This window comes from Chrysochloris asiatica, unplaced genomic scaffold (assembly GCF_000296735.1).
Source record: "Chrysochloris asiatica unplaced genomic scaffold, ChrAsi1.0 scaffold00042, whole genome shotgun sequence".
Lineage (NCBI taxonomy): Eukaryota > Metazoa > Chordata > Mammalia > Afrosoricida > Chrysochloridae > Chrysochloris > Chrysochloris asiatica.
The window spans coordinates 11,692,444-11,716,525 of record NW_006408560.1 but is presented as its reverse complement, the minus strand read 5'-3'; the positions used below and the strand labels follow the sequence as shown (position 1 = coordinate 11,716,525).

The window sequence follows — 24,082 nt, the reverse complement described above, 5'->3', positions numbered from 1 at the left end:
CGCTTCCTTGCTATTCTTCAATGTAGCATAGTATTCCATTGTGTGTATGTACCACAATTTGTTTATCCATTCTTCAGTTGATGGGACCTTATTTCTAATGGTTAAAATTTTTTTAAATTTTTTGTTTTTGAGGAGTACAATGAAGTAGCTAAGAGCATAAGCTCTGAGTCAGACAATCTAGATTCAAATGCAGGTTTGTCATCCTTGTTAGTTAATCTTCATGAGCCTTAATATTCTCATCTGTGAAATGAACTCATAACAAAAAATAACTCCTCCTTGGGTTGGTCTTGCCTTTATTCAGCCAGAATTTATTGAGCAGCTATTATGTCCTGTTTTGACACTGTCCTAGACTTCAGCCTACAGTGGGGAACAAGCAGCTGCTATGTACCAGACGGACTCCCAGGCAGTGGATTCTGGTGGTGAACAGGATGGAAAAGGTCCTTGTTCTGATGGAGCCTTTCATTGTAGCAGTTTATGAGGATTCAATGAAGTCATGCATGTCATGTGTTTAGCATAATGTCTGGAACACTCATCACTATTAAGTGCTTACGCTTGTTTGAAGTTTAAGCCTTTATCACCGTTTTGGTTTTTCTAAGTATGTAATTATATAATTGCTAATATTCTTTCTCAATACGTATACCTTTTATTTCTCTTGCCTAATTGTATGTTTTTGTTTTTCCTCCCAATATAATCTTACACGGGACATACTGGCCTCCCGCTGGCCATGCTTTTATTATTTTACAGTTAAGCCTGATCACAAAATTCTTGTTTAGCTCTTTTGTGAATTAGCTTTGTGCCCTCTATAGGTTTGACTGCATCCAAATGTTGATTTAAATGTTGAACATCAAGGTCTGTCTGAGGCATCCTTCTCTGACGTGACATTGATCTATTGTTCATAAATCAACTTTTTTATTGTGATTGTTTATCCAGCAACTAATAATTTGATCATGCAGGTTCAGTTTAAAGTATCCATCAATTTCACAGGCCTATTATGAAATTTTGAGTCCTGGTGTGGCACTGTGCATTACTGAGCCAGACTGCAAAACTATTTGAACTGCAAGGTCGGCGATTCAATCTCGCCTTGGAAACCCTATACAGGGTCACTATGGGTCGGAATTGGCTCGACGGCACTTCACAACAACAACATTATGAAATTTTGTCAAGGGCCCCTTAGAAAATCAAATGCCTCATGTCATTACCCTTCCCCAGCTGGAAAAAAAGGAAGACATTAAAACTAAAAACCATCAAGCCAATTCTGACTCATAGTGATCCTTAGAGCATCAGGAGTAGAACTGTCCCACAGGAGTTCTAAACCTCTGGTAGCGTAGTGGTTACGAGTTGGGCTGCCAACCTCAAGGTCAGCAGTTCGAATCTGCCAGCTGTTCTGTGGGAGAAAGATGAAGCTTTCTGCTCCCGTAAAGGTTTATAACCTCAGAAACCCTGTGCAGGGTCTCTATGAGTCAGAACCAACTCTATGGTACTTAACAACAACAACAACAATCTTTACAGAAGCAGATCGACACATCTTTCTCCTGTAGAGTGGCTGGTGAATTTGAACCAAAGACCTTTCAGTTAGCAACTAGTGCTTAGCCACTGCTCCACTAAGGGTCCTGGGAAGGTGTTGCTGTTAAGTGCCACTGAATTCGTTTTGAGTCATAGCAACCCTGTCTAGGGTTTCCAAGGAGTGGCTGTGGGTTTGAACCACTGCCTTTGTGGTTTAAACTGACCTTGTGATCCAGTGCCACACAAAGACTGTATTGTTGTTGTTGTTGTGTGCTGCCGAGTTGGTTCTGACCCATAGCGACTCTCTATAGGATTTACAAGGAATGGCTGGTGAGCTTGAACTGCTGACCCTGATGTTCAAACTGACTTTGCAGTCCAGTGCATTAACCTGCAGCACCACTCCAGGAGTCCATAGAATGTATTGTTGTTGTTGTTGTTAAGTGCCGTCGAGTCGGTTCTGACCCATAGCGACCCTGTACAGGGGTTCTGAGGGTGTAAATCTTTACGGGAGTAGAAAGCCTCATTTTTCTCCCATGGAACAGCTGGTAGTTTCGAACTGCTTACCTTAAGGCTCACAGCCCGATTTGTAACCACTACACTACCAGAGCTCCTTATTTGCACAACCCTAATACATAAGAATGTATTAGGGTTGTGCAAATAAGCAGTTCAGTGATGTGAGCTTGTTCAATTCTCATGAAGGAAGTTGGCTCTGAGGGTGACCAGATTGGATCCATCCCTACAAGTGCTTCCCCAATATCTTTGGTCAAATTTCATGGCTGGTACAGTGTGCTGGGGCCAGAACATACCTGCTGGCCAGATTGGATTGTATGCATCTCTTCCCAGCTCAGCATTCCTTAACATCATGTTTGTGGTTTGAAATTGCCCTTGAATGGAAGTATCTACACTACAGCAAATGTTACAAACTAGTTTCTTCCATGTCCCTCTGCTGGTGCCCCTTAAGGTGGGTCCCATGGCAGCACTGTCTTGGGGTTGCAGCCTCTCCCCTCTCTCAGAGTTGACAATTCTCTCCTCCCTGCTTGTTTCAAGAACCCTAGTTTTTAACTCTGCCCTCCCTCTTGGTGTCTCTCCAGGATATGGGCTCCTTAGATGAGAAGATGAGGAGCTTGGATGTGAATCAAGATTCAGAGTTCAAGTTCAATGAGTATTGGAGGCTGATTGGGGAGCTGGCAAAGGAGATCAGGATGGAGAAGTCCCAGGGGATCCGGAAGAAGTAAAGTCAACTCAAACGGATGGGGGTGGGCAAGGGAGGACTAGGCGTGCCAGGCAGAACCCCATTCCCGCCAAATAAAGCTTCCTTCTTAAAGAAAAATGTGCTTTTTATTCACTCCTCCCCCAAGCCCCATTTTTTTTTTTCCTTTTCTTGAGACTGCCTTTGTTGTTAAGTGCCATAAAGTCAGTTCTGACTCATAGTGACCAACAGGAGCAGCTGGTGGGTTTGAACTGCTGACCTTGTGGTTTGAAGTCTAGTGCTGATCCATAACACCACGCCAGAAGTCCTAAGACTGCCCTAGCTTTGCCCTGCCTGAATGTGGATCCCAATATTATGAGCTCCTTGCAGGCCGGATAACCTGTTGCTGCAGAGTGAATTCCGATTCCTGATCACCCCGTGTGTTAGAGAACGGCGCCGCCGTAGGGTTTCTTTTCTTTGCTGTAATCCTTATGGATTCCTGGTGTGGCACTGTAGGATCAGCACTGGACTGTGAACCACAAGGTTGGCGCTTCAAACCCACCAGCTGCTCCTTGGAAACCCTATACAGGATAATTATGAATCTGAACCAACTTGATGGTATTTAACAACAATCTTTATGGAAGCTGTTTTTCTAGTCCTTTCTTTCACAGAGCCACTGGGTGGGTTACAACTTTAAGGCTAGTGGTTGAATGCAAACTGCTTGCTCTACCTAGGTTCCTTGAAAGTGGGGAGTGTTATTCATCTTCACATATTCCACAGCACTTAGCTCATATTTTGTAGCAAACGAAAACCAAATTAAATAAATTCAGACTCCTATTGTCCCTCTAAGGTACAGTAGAACTGCCCCACAGGGTTTCAAAGGCTGTAAATCTTTATGGAAGCAGACAGTCACATCTTTCATCTGTGGAGCAGCTGGTGGATTCAAATCATTTACCTTTCGATTAGCAGTTGAGTACTTAACTACTGCACCACCAGGGCTCCTTAGGTCTTATACCCACCCAGTGCTATTACGTCTTTTCTGACTCAGTGAACCTGTAAGGCAGAGTAGAACTGCACCTTAGGGTTCCCAAGACTGTAAATCCAAATGTGAGCAGACAGCCTCGTCTTTCTCCCAACCAGCGGCTTATGGTTAGCTGAGCTCGTGGTTAGCAAGCCCAGTGCTTAACCCATTACACCCCTAAGGCTCCGTGTCTTGTGTAATGTTCAATAAACAAGTGGTTGGTAAATGACTATTGAAAGGTAGCGACATCTGGTAAGAGTCAGATGAGGTACTTCCTGGGACTTGGGGTCCTTCCTGTCAGATTTCTTTCTGTGTAAAGATTTTATTGTGAATTGGGTAAAGGTTTACAGGTTTGGGCAAATCAGTTTTCCGTTCAACACTTCATACACATTTTATTTCGTGTCATTGATTGGAATCCCCACAATGTAGCATCACTCATCCCACTTCCTCTGTGTTTCCCATTTCCATTCCACCACCAGCTTTCTTATACCGGGATGTGTGCTGCCAAATGATAATGACAGGCATGAACATGTGTTGAAGGCTTACTGTGTGCTAGTACTCATCATTTTGTCTGCTCCTTGAGTTGGTACCATGTTTAAATTCTTCATTAAAGATGAAGAAACAGAATTGTGGAGAAGTGAGGTTACAAAGGTGGAACTGGGTTGGAATTTGAGTTGCTGTGATTAACTGGGATGGGTGCTTGGGAACACTAAATTCTCTTTCCCTCTATTCCTCCCTCAATAGTAAATGAAGGAGACAGAGGATATCAGGTTCTGTTTGAAGGATGTGGAGTGAGGGTGGTGGTGGTGCTGCCAGAAGAAGCTGCATTACCTGTCCCAGCTTTCCTTTCTCTCATGTGGTTTGCACTACCTGCCACTAGAGGGAGCAGGGGCTGGGCAGCTCAGAGCACTGCTTTCTACTGGTTGCCAATGCCATACTGTCAGGTAGAGTCCTTTGGGGGCCGTGGTGCTGTAGGATAAGCACTGGACCACAAGGTTGACTTGAACTGCCGGTGGTGGTTCAAGCCCACCATCTGCTTTCGGAAACCCTATACTAGGTCGCTGTGAGTAGAAACTGACTTGACAGCACTTAACAACAACAACAGTATATAGAGACGAGTCTTGGTGTGGTGCTGTTGGTGAACTGGACTGATACCCACAAGGTTGGTGGCTCAAGTCCACCAGTTGCTCCTTGGAAACACTATACAGGGTTGCTGTGAATAGGAACAGATTCAATGACACTTAACAACCAATTAGTCTGTAAGTGTTTGGGTGGTGCAAACAGTTAATGTGCTTGGATGCAATCAGACATCGGCCATTGAATACTGATGGAGCACAGTTCTGCTCTGACATGTGGTCGCCATGAGTAGGACTCAATGGCCTTGAGGGCAGCTGCGTTACTGGGTATTAGTCTGGAGGAACGTCTAGGCTGAGACAATCTCCCCTCTCTTCTTCTTCCCATTTCTATCTAAAGGCTCCCTAGATGGAGACAGCTCAGAAGGACTACCAGGCCGGGCCTGTGGGACATATTGCTGAGACATTCCTGAGAGGTTTCTGCATTGAGGGCCCTGCACAGTGAGAGACACTTGGAGGGACCTACACACTGAGATTCCTTAAGGCGCTCTTGGGAAACCTTTAGACTGGTCCTCAGGTTGAGGCCTCTCAGAGGAAGTTTCAGAATGAGACCAGAGTACAGGCTTCCCCAGGAGGAGATACAGGGAGGAGCATGGAATGTATGGTCTGCTTTCAGAGTTTAGGAAAGGAGTTCAGGAACTTTGGCTCTGGGCCCACCTTATTCTTGCTCTGACCCACATTGACTCCTCTGCCCTTTGTAATCCCTCCCTCTCCCTATCAGTGACTTCCGGTTCCAGACCACTGGGCCTGGGAAGATAAGCAGGAAGTCTTGGGTTGAGGGTGAATTAAGGCTGAGTCCCTAGACCGATGGGCCAGAATGCCATTCTGGGTACTGGAATTGGGGGTGTGGTTTGCTGTGCAGCTGCTGGGTTGGGGAAACCACAGGGAGCTAAGAGAGGAAGGAACAGGCAGCCAAACGAGTTTGGAGAGGTGATTAGTTGCCAGATCACCATTTGGGTGCTGAGGAGAGCTTTCTGGGAGAAGGGAAGTCAGGACAGTACCCAATCTGGCTGGCCCCCTCTACCAGGTTACCCTTCTTTGGCTCCTGCCTCTTGACCAGAGTCTTTCCCATTTCTCTCTGCCACCAAGTCTAGGAAAGACTTGGGTCTTGGGGTTGGGACAGACTTAAGTATCACTATCCAAGTTAACCCTGGTTGGGAGGAGTGTGTGACATTGAACACATGGAGAAGCCCGGGTACCTGTCTCTACCCCACATGCCCCTCATTCCTTCTGTGCTGTGAACCCTGCCTTGATTAGCCCCTGTACCTCAGTTCCTGGTTATTGACAACTCCCATCCCCAAGCTTGACCCCAGGATATGTCTAAGTTCTCCCTTTCTATCTTCCCAGCCATCCCTCCCTCCTTTCCCCACATGCTGGTCTAGGGCCAGGGACATCCCAAGACCCAGCCCTCCAAGTTTCCCTCCTTGTGGCAGGGGTGAGGGGGCGGGCTCTTTGCTCTGGCCAATGGAGGGTGGGACCCACACACTGGCTCAAAGCCCAGGTGGCTGTAATAGTAGGGGTGGCTTAGGGATAAGGCCCAGCCCCTTGTCTCCCCTCCCTTCCCCCAGGTATAAGAACTGAGCTCAGGGAGCTGACTCCTCCTGTCCAGTCTCAGCAGCTGCCAGCAGGTAAGGAAACTGCGGTCTTTTTCCCTAAATGGTCTGCCCTTGCCCAGAGAGCACACTTAACCCATCTGCTCTATTCTAGTCTGCCAGGGGCATGGCTGGTGACCAGGTCCTGGAGTGTGTGTGGACACATAGATAGGAGGTTGGAGGTTGGAAGAGATGGGGGGGGTGAGGCTGAGGTGAGGCCTAAGGGATTCCCTCTGAATGGACTGGGCTGGGGGCTGTGACCTTAGCTCCTGGAGCCTAGGCAGGGACTGGGCCTTGTGTAGGACTGACTTTGACCCCTTGGGGTGGATCTAAAGCAGGGAGCTGAGGAAGGAAGACAGGCCTTACCTCTGCTCTAGGTGGAACATGAGCCATCAGCTCCTTTGGAGGTTGTAGGACCACACCACTCTCTACAGAGGAGCAACTTCACCCAGGACACCATGGGACAGTGCCGATCAGCCAACGCTGAGGTGAGCCCATTCATTCCTCATGTGTTTTCTGTCCCCACACTTCTATCTTCCATACTGAGGGCTGTATTTTCCATTGATTTGGGCCATCTCATCTTGGTCTGTCAGCCTGTAAGGACTCTACCTGTGAGCCCCAGCCCCCTCCCTGTTGCCCACACAGGTTGCTGTCAGTGGAGTCCTCCCAGGAAGACTGCGTGCTGGGGCCTGCCCTGCCTGGAGACTGAGGGGGAAAGAGGGGGGGAGGGAGGGGGTAGGAGGAAAGACTTGGCTTGGGGGGGGGGGGGAGGGAGGGGGTAGGAGGAAAGACTTGGCTTGCCTAACCTGTGGTTCAGAGCAGAGGTCGCTGTGGCTGGGAGGCCAATGGGGTGGGGGCCACTGGATTCTGGGTTTAGGAGTGGGTAGGAGCATGGATGATTTCCTGCTCCCTTCTGCCGTTTTGGATCTGTGGATGTCCCCAGGTGGGTAGAGCTTCTTGATGTGAGTCATGATGTCCCCTGTCCTCAGGAGGCACAGGAATTCAGTGACGTGGAGAGGGCCATCGAGACCCTCATCAAGAACTTCCATCAGTACTCAGTGGAGGGTGGAAAGGAGACGCTGACTTCCTCGGAGCTACGGGACCTGGTCACTCAGCAGCTGCCCCACCTCATGCCGGTACTTGGGGAGTACACCCTACCTCAGCTAGTACCCTGACTTCCCAAGCAAGCACTCTAAGACCCCACCCACACTGCTGGCCCCTGGCACTAGCAACCCCAGCCCTTTCCCCTTGCCACTGCCAGGTAGGCTTAGGTTTTGCTTCCTACCTCTGGGCAGGGTGGGGTGGGAAGATCTGAAGGTGCTGCCTTTCTGAGCTGTGGGTGTGTTCTTTCCCTTCAGAGCAACTGCGGACTGGAAGAAAAAATTGCCAACTTGGGTGGCTGCAATGACTCTAAACTGGAGTTTGGAAGTTTCTGGGAGCTGATTGGAGAAGCAGCCAAGGGTGTGAAGCTGGAGAGCCCTTGCCCGGGGAGTTGAGAATCTTCTCCTGGAATTCTTGGGGGGGTGTTGGGAGGAGGGGACCTCGCAGACTGTGGGCCTGGGAATAATACTTTTGTCTCCACCACCACCTCTCCTTACGGCCACAAGGCTCAGACTCATGACTGCCCTCCCAGGGTCTCTGAGCACCTCCTTCCCTGGAGTTAACAGGCCAGGAGTCCCACCAGAGGGAAGGCCAGGGGGTGGGTTGGGGCCAGGGATGGATGTTGAGGGATAAGAATGGTGTAACGGTCAAGGAAATTGGTAATGTGTGAAGGGCATAGAGGAGCTGGGGTCTGGAGGCTGATTTGTGGAAGGGGGCTGGGAGCAAGGCTGAACTTTTAAATTAATATTTGACACTAAAAAGTATTTTCAAGAACCTATCCCTCTTAATGTCTTCTCCAATTGTAGCTGTCTGTCTGTCCAGTGCCATCTCTTCTGACCTCTAGTTTCATCCGCCTCCTCCTAGGGTTCTGTCCCTGGGTTAAATAAAGCAAGGAGAGAGGGGGAATGGGATTAAGGAGAGGCTGAGGAGGGCCTGTCTTTAGGGGTGAGGGAACCAGCTGGGTGCTTGGGTATTTACAGAATGATGGTTGTTTTGTATCATTTGATTAATAAAAAATAGAAAAAGTATTGTCTTGATTGGATATCCCTGGGTATTTGAAAATACATGGGTGAGGAGGGGGTTGGGGTTGGGTGGCAGAGAGCCCTCAGGAGGGGTGGAGCATGTCAAGGCTGGAGTGGTTAGCAGTGGAAGTGAATACGGTTTCATTTTCCCACTGGGCTTGACTTGAGGGTGGGTCTAGGCCCAAGAGGTGGGAGAAGTGGACCTGTTTGAGGGATGGGACCTGGTTGGAAATGATGGTATGTCCCAGGTATGTGGAAAAGGACGTAAACCCAGATATCCTGGGGCCCCTGCTGACTATGAAACACGGCTGAGTAACAGGCTGTCAGGTCTGGGTTTGAATACTTGCTCTGCCACCTACTATCTTAGGGACTTTGGGCATGCTCTCAGAGTATCAGTTTCCTCATCTGTAAAGTGGGGATATTAATAACATGTCACTCACAGGATGCTCAAGATGATAATGTGTTACTTCATATTAAGTATTTAGCAGAGAACCTAACCCATAGTGAGTGGTCAGTGCCAACAAGTCATCACTGTGTGAGGGGGTAAGTGGGTTCCCTCTCTGGTGTCAGCTGCTACCTCTGGATAGAGATTGAACCTGCCAGCTTCTGTGTGTCTTAGGGAAGGGATGGAGGAGGGTTTCCAGAGGAATCCTATGCTGCATATGAGGATGGCTCATAGAGTCCCTGGGTCTTGCAGTTAAGTGCACAATGGATGTCTGGTGGTTTGAACCTAGTTGGAGATGCTTTGGAAGACAGGGCTGGCAATCTGTTTCCAAAAACGTCCCAGTCTTGAAAATATTATGGGGCAGTTCTACTATGCCCACAGAGAATCGCCTCCGAGTTGGAATCAACTTCAAGGCAACTAGTTACAATAGGGCCGCTAACCTCAAGGTCTGCAGTTCGAAACTACCAGCTTCGGGAGAAAGACGAGGAGGCTTTCTGCTCCGGTAAAGATTTACAGCCTCGGAAACCCTGTAGAGGGTCGCTATGAGTTGGAACTAACTCTATGGTACTTAACAACAACTACAGGAACCGGCCTCAGAAGAGTTTCTGATGGACTGAACTAGAGACGGAAGATCAATCAGACTTGGGCCCACTGAAATCCCAACAGCAAGGAGGTTTCCAGGGCCAGTCAGGCTGGCCTGGAGTGTTCATTGAACTGGTCTATTGGGGGCCCCTGAAACTGGGCTCCCAGTGATCCAGGTGAGAAGAGCAGGTGACAGTCCTTCCCGTCCTTTCTCCACCAGGTCTGGTTCTGCTTAGGCCCTGCAGGGTTAGGAGGGTGGGGTTGAGGGGAGTGCCAGCTTCTACCACTCCCTCTGGAGTGGGGGTGGAGGGGTGTTAAAAAAGGTGTGTATCCCTTTAACAAGGGCCCAACCCCAGGGCCAAGTCAAGAAGGAGCTCAGTCTCTATCTCCCCACAGAGCCAGCTCCACCAGGCAGGCCAGGGAGGGAGTGGGACAGATTCTGGGAGTGCAGCGGGGAGGAGTCCCAACTGGGCTGAACGGGGGAGCTGCTTGGCAGTGCCAGAGGCCAGACCCCAGAGTCCTACAGGAAAGGAGTGGACTGAGCAGGCAGGTGAGTGCCCCAGGCCCGGCCAGGGAGGCCCTGCAGGCTTCGGGGGCCAGGAAAAGGGGCAAAGAAGGGGGTTGAGGAGAAGGGCCTTCCAGAGGCAGGGCAGGAAGATTTCCTTAAAGATTAACATTCTCCAGAGGCCAGTTCGGAAATGGGGAGCCCTCAATCCCTGGGTTGGGGCTGGGGACTGTGTGAGGTTTACAGGGGAAGTTACGGGGTGGGAAGACCCCTCCCCCTGGCCCAGCAGCAGACTGGGCTCCTCTCCAGGGGCTGAGCCACTGGGCAGAGTGCTCCGGAGCTTTGCCCGCAGCTGTTCCGATCCTTCCCTAACAGAAAAAGGGGCGAAATACGTTGGTAGGGGTAGGAAGGTGGCCAGATGCTGGTGTCAGGCCTCTCTGGGCTCTGGGAGTTGTATACTGGGATAGGGACCTTGGGGGAGCCAGGGAGGATCCAGTGAAGCAGAGGAGAGGGGGCAGGGGTTGAGGTGGCTTCTCCTCTGCCTCAGGACCTACGCAGGTCTCCTTTGAGCCCTGGGAATCGTTCAGGGAGGGACTATAAGACCCTGGAGGAACGTGGTGAGGCCCAGAGGAAAGGGGTCGAACCTCAATAGCTTCTCCACCTCAGGACCCAGGCAGGTTCTGGCTTGACTTGCTTTGCTTGGCAGAGCCACCCACACTATAGGAGCATTCTCCTGCCCAGCCCTGTGTGAGGTGGGGGTAAGGGCAGGAGTATTTGGAGAGGGAGCATTGGGTTGCTGGTGAGGAGCTCAGACTTTCTTCACTGACTAGGAAAGTCTGGATATTAGTGAGGACAGGGCCAGCCGTTGTGTGTGTATCTCCCCACACCAAACTCTTCCAGCTTCATTTATCCGCTTATCTGGAAGAAATGGCGGGGGAACCAGTTACTTGTCCAGCTGCATGCTACAAACTTCCAAGCAGAAGTCGGTGGAAGGTAGATGGGTTACCCAAAGCGAGGAGAACAGGAATGGCAGAGTTCTTAGCTCTGTGTGTGTGTGTCTCTGTGAATCTGTTGTAGACAGTGCTGTGAGGCTTAGGGAAGCATGAGACAGGGAGCTTGCATGAGAGGTGAGAGTTTAATCTTCTGAAGTTGAGGAAAAGCATGTAAAGGGAAAACAGAGAATATGACTGTTGAGGTTGAATGTGTTTGAAACAGCCTTGCAAATAAAATATTACCAGCCCAGTTCAGATTGCACTGTCTCTATAAATGGAAGGGAGCAGGGGTGAATGAGTGAATGAGTAAGAGAATGGATGTGTTACCGAGTAAGTGAGCCAATGAGAGTGAATAAGTGAACAATGAATGATTAGCCAATGAATTATGAACTAATGGGTGAAGTAGTTAAAGGGAGATGGAAGGGACACAGAAGATGTGAAGTTTAGGGCTGAGGGTGAGTGAGGCTTTACTGAGAACAGTTGACTAGAAGAAATGGAAGTCCAGGGACATATCCCACTCTTGGGAACAAGTTAAGCTTCAAGAAGTGTTTCTGGAGGTGAGAAGAGAAGGTGGATTTTGAAGGGTGTGAAAGATGTTTGGGACTCAAGGTTTAAGGGGACCTGGGATTTGAAGGGGTGGGGCCCAGAACCTGGAGGTGGGAGGGTGGGGTTGGAGTGGCTGAGATCCAGGGGGATGGTGTCAGGGCAATTTGGACTTTTGGAGAAGTCAGCAAGCTGGGGTGAGGTGGGCGGGAGCCTTCTGATTGCTCAATGATGAATCAGCCAAGGAGAAGACAGTGAGAAGTTTGTGGGGAGGGGACCGGGGGCCTAGGTGACAAGCTCCATTCCCACTTTTTTGGAGGCTCCAGTGCACATTGTGTGTGTTCCCCCACTCTCAGGTCAGGATCTACCTGTGACAAAAGGAGGGGACAGGTGGGGCAGCACATCCGACTCCGCCCTCCCCCCACGCCCCGGGTTCCCTCTGACTTGGTTGTTGAGAGGATAGGACTGGGAGGTGGAGTGAGTGGCTGTGGATGGGTGGGGTGTCAGGTCCTGTCTCCTGGCCCCCAGGGGAGGGAGGGAGGAAGAGGGTAATGACACCTGATTGTGCCGCTCTGCCATCCTTCCTTCAGAAAACACTGCAGAAAAGCATTTGTCCAGATGGCTATCTCCAGCACCTTCCATTTTATAAGAAGATGGAGGAGGGTGGATTACTGGGAGAACTGAAGCCCAGAGATGCTGAGCTACCTCCCTGGGGTTTCCCAGCTGAGGATTCTCTTGGGATGCCCATTCTGCATCTTGCCTGCTTGGCTGCCAGAGGCTGGGTAGGGTAATTAAAGAAGGTCTGGAGATGACTCCTGTGGTCTGAGAAATAAAATTCCAAGGAGGTAGATGAAGAACACAGGTAGTAGGTGGGGTAGGTGGGACTGGGGAGAGAGCAGACAGGAACACCTCCCCAAAGAAGCAGTTTCTTTCTCTTTTTTCTCTCTCCCTGTTTCCCACATTTAGTTCCAGATCTGGAATGGTTAAACACAGTTGGAAGCAGGCTTGGCACCTTTCTGAAGTGGGTCCGCCTGTCAGTATCCTCAGGAATCTTGGTCATTGGGTTTGGCCACCCCCCATTCAAGAGTGGCAGAGTAGACAGCTCATGTACTGAAACATGTTTTTTCCTCTCATTTCTGATTGCTAGAACTTTTGTATGGAAATTGGCCTGTGACAAATAGCCTGTATGGAAAAGAATATGGTTTCCTGTAACCACAGCTCCATCCTTTGTCCTTTCTGTCACAGACCAGAGTGGTCAGGCAGGCAAGGCAGGGAGAAAAAGGGCCGGATTCCCAACCAGAAATGGATGACTGCTCCATCCCAGACGGATCCCTCTGCCTCTCTCTTTTCCTTCTTCCTTCCATCCTAGTCCTGTTTCTCCATGTCTCAGCCTCAGGAAGGCACACGTCTGAGCCACTCAGAAGGGTGTTCAGGGGCTATAGTTACCTGGCATCAGGGCTGGCAGGAGAGGCCTGAGTAAGTCACTGTGCCCTTGAAGAGAGGTCTAGCGGAGACACAGAGATTAAAGCAGAGCAATGGTATATCCAGGAATGAAACAAATGTGTCCCAAATTTCTTGTCTTCCTGGCAGTCTCTGAGTCCTATGATTTGGTAAAGAAAATACAGTAGCTGTGTGTAAAAATATTGTCCCAGTCTCAAGGAATGTCTTAGAAGACAAAGTCCAGGAAGAGGTTAGGCCACCCCAGTCAGTGGGTTCTGGGCACTGAATATAGATGTATCTGTAGGAGTTGGAGGAGGGTGCTGAGGACATGGGTTACAGCAGGCTTCCCACAGGAGGTGTGGTTTGTGCAGGCTTAGCTAGGTGCAGATGCCAGAGTAGAGGGAGCTGGAGATGGGGATACCCCGTGGGGAAGGGGATTTGAAAGTAGGTGGCAGGGGCAGGTAGCTTTGATGGGCTTGGTATAACAGGCAGTTGCTCAGGTCCCACAGAAGCTGTGTCCACTGTATCTAGAACAGGCGAGGGCAGCCGGAGTTCATTCCTGGGCCTGGGGGTGGGAGGGGAGTGTGGTTGGCCCGGGTTGACATGGGGGGGTTCTGGGCATGGGCGGTGACTCCCAGAGTAGATCCGCCTGCTCCCCTCATATCCTGTTATTCAGAAGGCTGTATTCTCTCAGAAAGTGAGTGTCTTTTGTCCTGGGGTGAATGGGGATTCTGGTGGCCTCTGGCAGTCTGTAGCTGTGTCCAGGAACTGCCTCCAGCTGGGGCAAACCAGTCATTGCTCCACTTAGGTAATAATTTGGTGGGGGTGGTGGGGTGATTTTTGGGTCCTGCTGTCCCTTTAGGAGTGCTGTGGGCATGACTGGGGCATTCTTCATAGAGTCTGACTGGATGGATCAAGAACTTATGCCCCTTTCCAGAGAGGGACAGCCATGGTCTGAGACCCTGGACTCAATCTCCTTGGGCCCAACTGGGTGACTGGGGAGGACCTAGGTCCCTAACTCCTGTTTTACTGCCTGGGGCTAGAGTCTCTTCTCAGGCTACCTTGTGGGCAGGGGCATAGCTCTTATCCCAGGTCTACACTTGACTCATCTCTGCAGTTCCTTGGTAGCTGATTGGCCAGGTGTGGCAGGAGGGGTAGGCAATTACTCCTCTTCCCATGGGAGCCTCTTGCTCTTACTTGGACTCTGACAAGCTGTCAGCTCAGGCCTGGGGCTGGGGAAGGGCCTGGAGAACCTGCTGAGGTGGTTGAGCTGGTTAACACCTGGATTAGAGGAGCCACATAATTCTCCTTCAAGGGTTCACCCATGCCTACCTTGTCAGAGTGTTCCCCTTCTCCTGCAGCCCCCCAAGACAAACCAGCTAAGGATTCTGGGACAGGAAGAGTATAAGGGTAGGGGAGAGGGTCGTGAGTGTGGGGGACTCTTCTCATCCCCTATTCTCACATTGCCCAGGCCCCTGGAGGAGGTGAGGTAGTGAGATGGCAGACTGCTACACAGAGCTGGAGAAGGCGATCATGGTTCTAGTAGAAAACTTCAATAAATACATGACCAGTTTTGGCCTGGGCAAAAACAAGATCAGCAAGAGCAGTTTTCGCAAGATGCTCCAGAAGGAGCTCAACCATATGCTGACGGTAAGGCCTCATCCTCACCCCCCTAGGCCTCTGTCCTCTCAGGGTCTCCCTACCTCAGGGCTTCATCCTCACCCCCAGGTCTCTGTCCTCTCAGGGTCTCCCTACCTCGGGGCCTCATCCTCATCCCCAGGCCTCTGTCCTCTCAGGGTCTCCCTACTTTCGGACCTCATCCTCACCTTCAGGCCTCTGTCCTTTCAGGATCTTCCTGCCTCGGGGTCTCATCCTCACCTCCTCTGTTCTTTCAGGGTCTCCCTACCTTGGGGCCTCTCCCTCACCCCCTAGTGCCCAGTTGTGAGCCAGTGAACTCTGTTTGCAGTGGTCTTTACTCAGGATCTTGTGTGTGGGCTGTGTGGGACAGCCACACTCAGAATGGCTGACCTTTGGTCCCTCCCCAGGACACAGGGAACCGAAAGGCTGCCGACAAGCTTATTCAGAACCTAGACGCCAACCATGATGGGCGCATCAGCTTTGACGAGTACTGGACCTTGATAGGCGGCATCACCAGCCCCATCGCTAACCTCATCCGTCAGCAGGAGCAGCAGAGCAGCAGCTAGGGCCCCCACCCCTTCCAGGCACTGACTCTGACACCCAGCCCCATGCTTTTGGCTCAGCTTTCTCTGCCCACCGCCTCATCTCCTAGCTTCTCTGTCCACACTGTTTCCTCACCCTTACTGAATAGGAGTGAAGGGAGACAACAGGTCCCCTCTGTGAGCATCTCAGACAGGGGGTGCTTCACTGAGGTTCTCAGTCCCTGGAGCCAGCAGGACCTGAGGGCCCCTCTGTGAGGTCTCAGTGCTGTTTGGGGACCCTAAGAGTTTTCTCATCTGTCCAGCCCACCCAACCCAATGTCTCTGCTGTTCCTGTTTGATTCCTGCCTGATTCTGGGCCTGTCCTGGCCTCCTGCAGGGATGACTCACTGCTTGAATTCTCCCTGCTCCTAGCAGAAACAGCAGAGACTTTCCCCTACCCCACACCCCACCCTTGTCCTGTCGCCCCTCTACTGGGTGGAGAAGCATGTCCAGGGATCCCCTCCCCTCGAGCTGTCTCTGCTTGTGGGAGTGAGCTAAGTAGGTCTGGGTTTCCTGCCTCCTGTTCAACCAATGGAGAATAATAATAAAGGCTGGATTTAGAGTTTGTATCTCTCTTATCCTGTCATTTTGTAACACTCATTTAAACTTTTCTACTCCATGGGACCTCCTTGTGCCTCAGTAGTCTTTGCCCTGGGTCCTGAGCCAAGGTGGATTCTCCCCGAAAAGCTCCAGGAACAAAGCAAGAAAGAAGCCAGAAATTCTGGATTCCTGCAAACGCTGCCTTCCTGCTCCATGAAAGTCAAATGTGTCACCATCTCTGGGACTTCACAGCACAGACACAGACACACAGTCAACTTCCAGGCACACAGTAGCTTTCCTTTAGTCCTCACTTCAATTCTGTGAGAGGGGAACCATGATCCCTTGTCTTGTCCCGAACCCTGAGTAACACTGAGGTCTTGATTGCTCAGCAGTACACAGAGAATTTGTGGGATGGAGAACGAGGGGTGCAGGAAGGGAGGGTGTGGGAGGTCAGTGTTGGGAATGGGGGGATGGGAAAGGAAACCATCACGTGTAGCTGCAATGGGACAGTGTCAGTTTCTGTTTCTTCTGATTTTTCCCCTGGCTGTTCATTGAGGGAGCTCCTGCCAGTCTGAGGGAAGAAGATGGAGCATCTGGACAGAGAATCCAGCCAGCCGAGCTCTGGGTTAGTGGCTTTCACAATGGGGCAGTCACCCCAGAACTAAGAAGATCTCCCAGCACCTGCAGAGGTCCAAATAGTTTGATTGGAATCATGTACAGATCCTCAACCTTTTACAAGTGGTCTGCCTCCAAACAGGCCAGCAGTCAAGGCATTGTTGGTTCTTCCTGCCCACCCATCCTTCACAACCACACGTCTCCAATTAAAAATGAACAGACCTTTTCCTGCCCTGAATATAATTATGCTGTCTCCACTGAATGGTACAGGACTTGTTCATGTTGATGTTGTTTGTTAAGTGCTGTGGAGTCAGTTTCAATTCATAGCGACCCTGGATTGGGTTTCCTATATATATATATATATATATATATATATTGTTCATTAATGTGTGTATATACACACATATATACACACACATGCATATACATACATATACATACACACATACACACATATACATATACATACGCACATATGTGTATATACACACATATACATATATTCATTAATGCATATATATAATATTAATATACATACATATATATAGAGAGAGCTCTGGTAGCATAGTGGTTACGACTTGGGTTGTGAACCTTAAGGTCAGTGGTTCAAAACTACCAGCCGCTCCGTGGGTGAAAGATGAGGCTTTCTGCTCCCATAAGGATTTACAGCCTTGGAAACCCTGTACAGGGTCGCTATGAGTCGGAACCGACTCCACGGCACACAGCAACAACAACATATACACATTAATGAATGACAAGGAGTCCTGGTGTGCCACTGTGGGCTAATGTCCCTGACTGCAAAGCCATTTGAACTGCAAGGTCAGTGGTTCAAACTCACCAGCTGCTCCTCGAAAACCCTATACAGGGTTGCAATGGGTCAGAACCGACTCGACAGCACTTAACAAAAGCAACAACACAATGAATGACAAATTGTAATAATGTTTAGGTTTCATTGACTGCACATTTAAAGCAGAGTTTTAATAATTTTATTTAAAAATATGTCACCATATCTATTATACTTCAGAAATTATAGCATTTGTGATGATTTACATTTCTGATGAAAAATTTGAGCTGACAGCTTTAAAAAATGTGTTAGGCAGTACACCATTCTTCAAAATTCAGTTAGGGAATTATAAAAAAAGCTCTAGTATTGTAGTGGTTACTAATCAGGCTGCTAATCTCATGGTCAGCAGCTCGAAACTACCAGCTGTCCCACGGGAGAAAGATGAGGTTTTCTGCTCCAGTAAAGATTTACAGCCTCGGAAACCCTGTACAGGGTCACTATCAGTCTGCACTGACTCCACAGCACATCACCACCATCACCACCACCACCGCTGCCAAAAATGGAATGGAGGCAGCATCTGACCCCCCCTAACTTCATCAGGGAGTCCTGGTGTGACACTGTGGGTTAATGCACTGGACTGCAAAGTTGGTTTGCACCATGAGGTCGGTGGTTCAAGCTCACCAGCTGCTCCTCGAAAACCTTATACAGGGTCACTATGGGTCGGAACCGACTTGATGGTACTTAACAACAACAACAACAATGACACCTCAAAAGAAAGGCCTGGTGATATACTTCTGAAACATTAGCACTGAAAACCTTATTGGAGCACAATTCTCTGACACACAGGCTGCCTTGAATCAGGAATGACTCCTGGTAACTGTTTTAAAAAGTCATTATGGTAACTGTCGTTGTTAAGTGCCGTCCAAGTTGGTTCCAACTCATAGCAACCTTGTATAAGGTTTTCGAGGAGTGTTGGTGGGTTTAAACAGCTGACCTTGTGGTTCGTTGTCCAGGGGGATGCTATTTGGAAGAGGCATAAGCTTAGTGGGAATGAAAAGCAGGAGAGGGTCAGATCTAGGCAGGAGGACAAAGTACTAGGAGCCTCTTAGAGGGCAGAACAGGGTGGCAGGGTGCCAAAGCCTTGGGGTGGTGAGGGAGATTTGTAACCACTACGCTACCAGTAGTGGGAGGATAAAACTGGCCAATCTCCTCTACCAGGTGGAGCGCAGGGGGAGAACCCACTAGAGGATCTCATGAGAAGTCCCAGAGGCAACTCAGGACCAAGCAGCCCACCTGCCTGTCTGCTTCAGTGACCAGCTGGCTCCTCAGTGACTTTTCAATCCTCTACACCATGTCTGTGCCCTCTGCCCTACTTAGAATTCCCATCTTTCCTTCCAATGAGAGAAGGGAAATTGTGTAGGGAGGCAAATATTAACTCTGTATTAGAGACCAGAGAAATATTCAGGAGGATTGTTTGAGTTGGGTAGAGCAGTCCCATCCTGGCCCTCAGGGTTGCTCATGCTTCCTTGAGAGACTGGGTTCTCTGCTCCCTTTACCTCCTCAACTCCCATACTTGGTGGTACATGGGAGAGTTTGTGACCCCAGCTAGGAGACTGTTGCTAGGGAGTCTCAGCTTAAGATCTAGGTCTTAGCCTAGATCGTTGATGAGGAAGCAGAGCTTTGGTGGAGGCCAGAGAACTTAATGGCAGTCAGGACTTGGGCTTCAGGGCCTGGAGCCAGAGAGGTCCCTGAGGAGTGAAAGCAGACACTGCAGGTTAAGAGTCATGTCCTGAGGCCTCTTGGGAGTCTTTGGGACCACAGAAGTACTTGACTTCCTGGCTCAGGACTGGAGGGCAGCTCATCCCAGCATAGTGGTACACTCTGGGCACCTGTGAGAAGTGGGAGGGACCAGAAGCAGGTGCCAGTCTGACTCATCTTATCACATGAGGGTAAGAAACCTAAGACCACTTATGTCAGCCTTGGTACTTTCTGTACATTTGGTTTTGTTTTCATTTAGATTCCTTTGTTAAAGGTTTTAAAAAATACTTTCATGTCTAAGGGCCGTTTGGTCCTTCAGACAGCTCTGTGAGATAGGAACCCTAACCCACTTTTTACAGATGAAGATATCCAGGCTCTGAGATACAATGTGAAGTCCCCAAGGACACACTGTTGGTCACCAGTGAGCTGTGACTCAGACCTCAACCTTTTACCAGTTAGTGTGGAATGCCTAAAAGGCAGAGCTAATTGTCCAGAGCTTGCCTGCAATAACTATGGAGTGCAGTAAAACCCTCTGCAGACCCAGCTTAACAGGACTATGACTGCTTCTGTGGCAGACCTATTCATTCATTCATTCATTCATTCATTCATTCACATATACCGCCTCTTAACCTCACTGCTATCCAGCCAATTCCAAATCATACTGACTCCGGTGTAAGATTTCCCATGCTGTAAAACTTTGTAGGTACAGAAAGGAGCCTCTTTCATCAGCTGGCAGGTTTGAACTGCCAACCTTCACCATTAGCAGTGCGGTGCTTATCCTGCAATCCCACACCAAGAGTCCTTCATTCATGTATGTTGTTGTTGTTAGGTGCAATCGAGTCAGTACTGACTCATAGCAACCTTATGCACAGCAGATCCTGCCTGATCCTGGGCCCCCCTCACCATTGTTGCCACACTTGAGCCCATTGATGCTGTCACTTTGCCAAACCATCTTGCTGGGGATCTTCCTCTTTTCCTTTGACCAGTCCTTCTCCAGCGACTGGTCCCTCCTGACAATATGTCCGACATATAAGAAGCCATCCTGGTCTCCAAGGAGCACTCTGGCTGCACTTCTTCCAACACAGATCTGTTAGTTCTTTTGGCAGCCCATGGCACTTTCAATATTCTCCTCCAACACCATAACTCAAAAGCATCAGTTCTTCTACATACAGTCTTCCTTATTCACTGTTCAACTTTCACATGCATATGAGGTTATTGAAAATGCTATGGCTTTGGTCAAGTGCACCTTAGTCTTCAAGCTGATATCTTTGCTTTCAACACTTTAAAAATGTCTTGTGCAGCAGATTTGCCTAATGCAAGAAATCGTTTTATTTCTTGACTGCTGCTTCCATGAGTGTTGATAGTTGATCCAAGAAGAATGAAGTCCTTGACAACTTCCATCTTTTCTCCATTGATAAGAACTTATATATAGGGCCTTGTATGTGCCAGACACAGCAGGTACTGTAACAAAGAGTAGGAACAGGTAAGTTTCCTGATTTTATGAGGCTCACAGTTCAGAGGGGGCAGACAGCAAAATAGCCAGTTGCTGTCAATTTGATATGTTCGGCAACACCATATGAATCAGAGTTGAACTGTGCTTCATATGGTGTTTTTTCTCTCAACTTATTACTGTGATTTGAGTAAAAGTTTACGGAGCAAATCAGTATTCCATTCATACACATTTTGCTTTGTAACATTGATTTCAAGCTCCACAATGTAACAGCATTCTGTCCACTTTCTTCCTATATTTACCATTTCCATTCACCTTTTTTTCCTATACCTTCTTATCTTTTGAGCTTTATCTCTGGGCAAATACTGCCCTTTTGATCTTGTATGACTGATTGTTCTAAGGAATGTGTACCTCCCTGGCGTTATCGCATGTCTTACAGGTCTGTCTATAATTTGGTTGAAATTGAGCCATGGGATCAACAAAACTGAAAAAAAAAAAGAAAAAAGTCCAGTTCCAAGTCTGAAGGGTGTGTAAAGGATTTGGAGGTTCCACCAGTTTTCTTCAGACCAGTGAGCATGGACTGTTTTTTGTTTTAGTTTTGTTCCACATTTTCTCCCACTCTCTGTTTATTGTGATTCCTTTCAGAGTGGTCAACAGTGGAAGCTAGGTACCACCTAGTTCTTCTGGTCTTGGAGGCTGGGGTTCACGTGGTCCTTCAGTTCTTTAGACTAATTGTTTCCTTGAGTCTTTGATTTTCTTTACCTTTCTTTGCTCCAATCTGGGAAAGACCAATAGATGGCCACTCAGAAGTTTTTAAGACTCCAGCTGTTACTCACCAAAGTAGAATGTAGAACATTGTCTTTGGCTACATAGGGTTCTCAATGACTGACTTTGCAGAGTTAGAGTGCTAGGACTTTCTGGGAAAGTCTCTGGGTGAACTTGAACCACCAACCTAATAGTTATCAGCTAAGTGTTTTGACTGTTTGCACTACCGAGAGACTCCTATGATCGCACAAAACAGATTAATTATGAACTGAGGTAACCTCCAAGAAAAAGAATCACATTCGTCAGAACTTTAAAACAAAGAAACCTGACTTATCTGGGGGAGGGAATATCCTTGATGGGAATGACAGTTGATTTGAAAGATGAGCAAAAATCTTCCCAAAAAGAAGAATCATCATGTATAAAGAAAGGTCCAGTGGCAAGACGAGACATGCTAAATTTAAGTTACTGGAAGTGTCTCCCTCTTATACTTCAGACCTTTGCTTAAATGATGATCATCTACAATCATTTTATTTTAAATTGGAGAGCATTTTAAATTTAAATTTAAATTTGGAGTGCCTTGGAGTCCTGGTGTGGCGCTGTGGGTTAATGCGCCAGACTGCAAAGCTGTTTGAACTGCGAGGTCAGCAGTTCAAGCTCACCACTCGCTCCTTGGAAACCCTATACAGGGTCGCTATGGGTCAGAACTGACTTGATGACACTTAACAACAACAAGTGCATTAGCACTCCCCACTCCTCTTTCCTGCTTTATTTTTCTACATAGCACTGATAGACTCTAAAATATGTGCATCTTACTTACTATTTACTTACTTATTTTACTTTTTATTGTGAATTAAGTTAAGGTTTACAAAGCAGAGCATCAGTTTTTATATATTGTTTTTCCTCACTACAACACAAATGTCATAAGGGAAAATTTATTATCTGTCTTCTTTACTGTTGTAAACCTGTGTTGTTGTTAAGTGTCAGCAAGTCAGTTCTGACTCCTGATGACCCTGTATAGGATTTCTGAGGAGCAGCTGGTGAGGTTGAACCACTGAACTTGTGGTTCAGACTGACCTTGCAGTCCAGCGCATTAACCTGCAGCACAACACCAGGACTCCTGTATACCAGTTCCTAGCACAAATTAAGTGCTTAATATTTGCTGACTTAAAGAGCTGCCACATGGATATCTCATGGATATCTCACAGTATCTGAAGCTTACCATGTTAACAAATAAACTACATTTTCTCTCAAAATCCACCTTGCTAATATTCACTATTGTTGAAAAAAAAAATGCTACTATCTACGCAATTATATAAGTCCAAAGCCTAGAAGTCTCCCTGGATTTTCCGCTTTCTTTCAATCCCCATGTCCAATTGATCAGCAAGTTCTATTGGTTTTACCTCAACAATAAATCTCAAAACTGTCCACTTCTGTCCTCTTAAAAGCTCCTACCCCTGCTTCAAAACCCCATGGTCCTACCACTGCAGTAGTAGCCAACATTCTCTGCTCCAACATGGCCTGCTTCAATCTTCACCATGGCAGTTAGAAAGAACTGCCAAGGTAATATTTTCTACTTCCTTTGCAAAATGCCCATGACCTATGTTCATTTAAAGGGAAAATAAGCAATGCAGCAAAGTATAGAGAAGGAAGGAAAAAATTACTCACCATCCCAACATCCAGAAATAAGCATTTGCATTTGATGAGCACCATTTGGGTATCTTTCTATGCAGCTAGAAAGACACATAGAGATTAATAGTAAAAAGTTTACAAAAGTGAAGCTATAATGCAAGTTATTTGTAATAAAAAGGACTATTTAATTTTTTTTGGTAGTTAACCAAAGGAAAATATCAAAAGAAAAGTGAAGAAATTCCTAAACTTCAGGAAATGATTTTTTCATCATAAGAAATTAATTCCTTAAAGGTCCCAGCGATAAAAATCCAAGCCCCCACTATGTGTTTCTATTTTAGGAAATATCTATGGACTCTGCCAGTGAGGAAAATAGGACATTTATACTTACTCCTATTTTCTGGATCCAAGGTTCCAATTTCTGAAGTTAATTAGCCAATTTAAAAATGTTGAGATATAAAGAACGGTATCTTTGCATATAATATTCCCATGTAGATATCATGCACATTTATAATGCTCATGTTATTGTTGTTGTTAAGTGCTGTTGAGTCAGTTCCAACTTATAGTGACTCTGTATAGGGTTTCCAAGGAGTGACTGGTGAGGTTGAACTGCCGATATTGCAGGTCAAACCGACCTTGCAGTCCAGCACATTAATCCATAGCTCCACAAAGCGCTAAAAAAACTAATGTGTGAGGGGGTTGGGTGTTTGCAAAGGACAGTATAAGGGGCACATTATTTGTGTAAAAATATGGTATTTGCATTTTGTTTCATAACCATGATGTAAAAAAAAAAGATTTTTTTGTTGTTGAGAATGTTGTTAAGTGCCATCGAGTCGGTACTGACTCATAGATACATTATGCACAGCAGAATGAAACAATCACAATTGTTGCCACGCTTGAGCCTATTGATGCTGCCACTTTGCCAATCCATCTTGCTGGGGGTTTTCCTTTTTCTCTCTGACCCTTCATCTTACCAAACAGGATATCCTTCTCTAGCGACTGATCCCTCCTGACAATATGTCTGAAGTATGAGAGACGAAGTTTGGCCATCCTGGCCTCTAAGGAGCACTCTGGCTGCACTTCTTCCAACACAGATCTGTTAGTTCTTTTGGCAGCCCATGGCACTTTCAATATTCTCCTCCAACACCAAACTCAAAAGCATCAATTTTTCTACGGTCTTCCTTATTCACTGTCCAGCTTTCACATGCATATGAGGTTATTGAAAATACTATGGTTTTGGTCAGGCGCCCCTTAGTC

General features: G+C 47.8%; 3 protein-coding genes across 3 annotated transcripts in view; all 3 read left to right on the top strand.

Moving 5' to 3' along the window:
• The window catches only part of S100A13 (S100 calcium binding protein A13), a 16,840-nt gene extending 14,102 nt beyond the window's left edge, over positions 1 to 2,738 (top strand). Inside the window, exon 2 of the mRNA XM_006861465.1 lies at positions 2,595 to 2,738. Within this exon, the coding sequence (XP_006861527.1) occupies positions 2,595 to 2,738 (144 nt within the window). The remainder of the gene's footprint in view (positions 1 to 2,594) is intronic.
• A 4,158-nt stretch (positions 2,739 to 6,896) lies between these two features.
• Positions 6,897 to 7,934, top strand: S100A14 (S100 calcium binding protein A14). Its single transcript, XM_006861720.1, has 3 exons — positions 6,897 to 6,926; positions 7,428 to 7,574; positions 7,797 to 7,934. Exons 1-3 carry the CDS (start codon positions 6,897 to 6,899, stop codon positions 7,932 to 7,934), a joined length of 315 nt encoding a protein of 104 aa, XP_006861782.1.
• A 6,631-nt stretch (positions 7,935 to 14,565) lies between these two features.
• On the top strand, positions 14,566 to 15,272 carry S100A16 (S100 calcium binding protein A16). Its single transcript, XM_006861464.1, has 2 exons — positions 14,566 to 14,718; positions 15,114 to 15,272. Exons 1-2 carry the CDS (start codon positions 14,566 to 14,568, stop codon positions 15,270 to 15,272), a joined length of 312 nt encoding a protein of 103 aa, XP_006861526.1.
• The last annotated feature ends 8,810 nt before the right edge of the window (positions 15,273 to 24,082 follow it).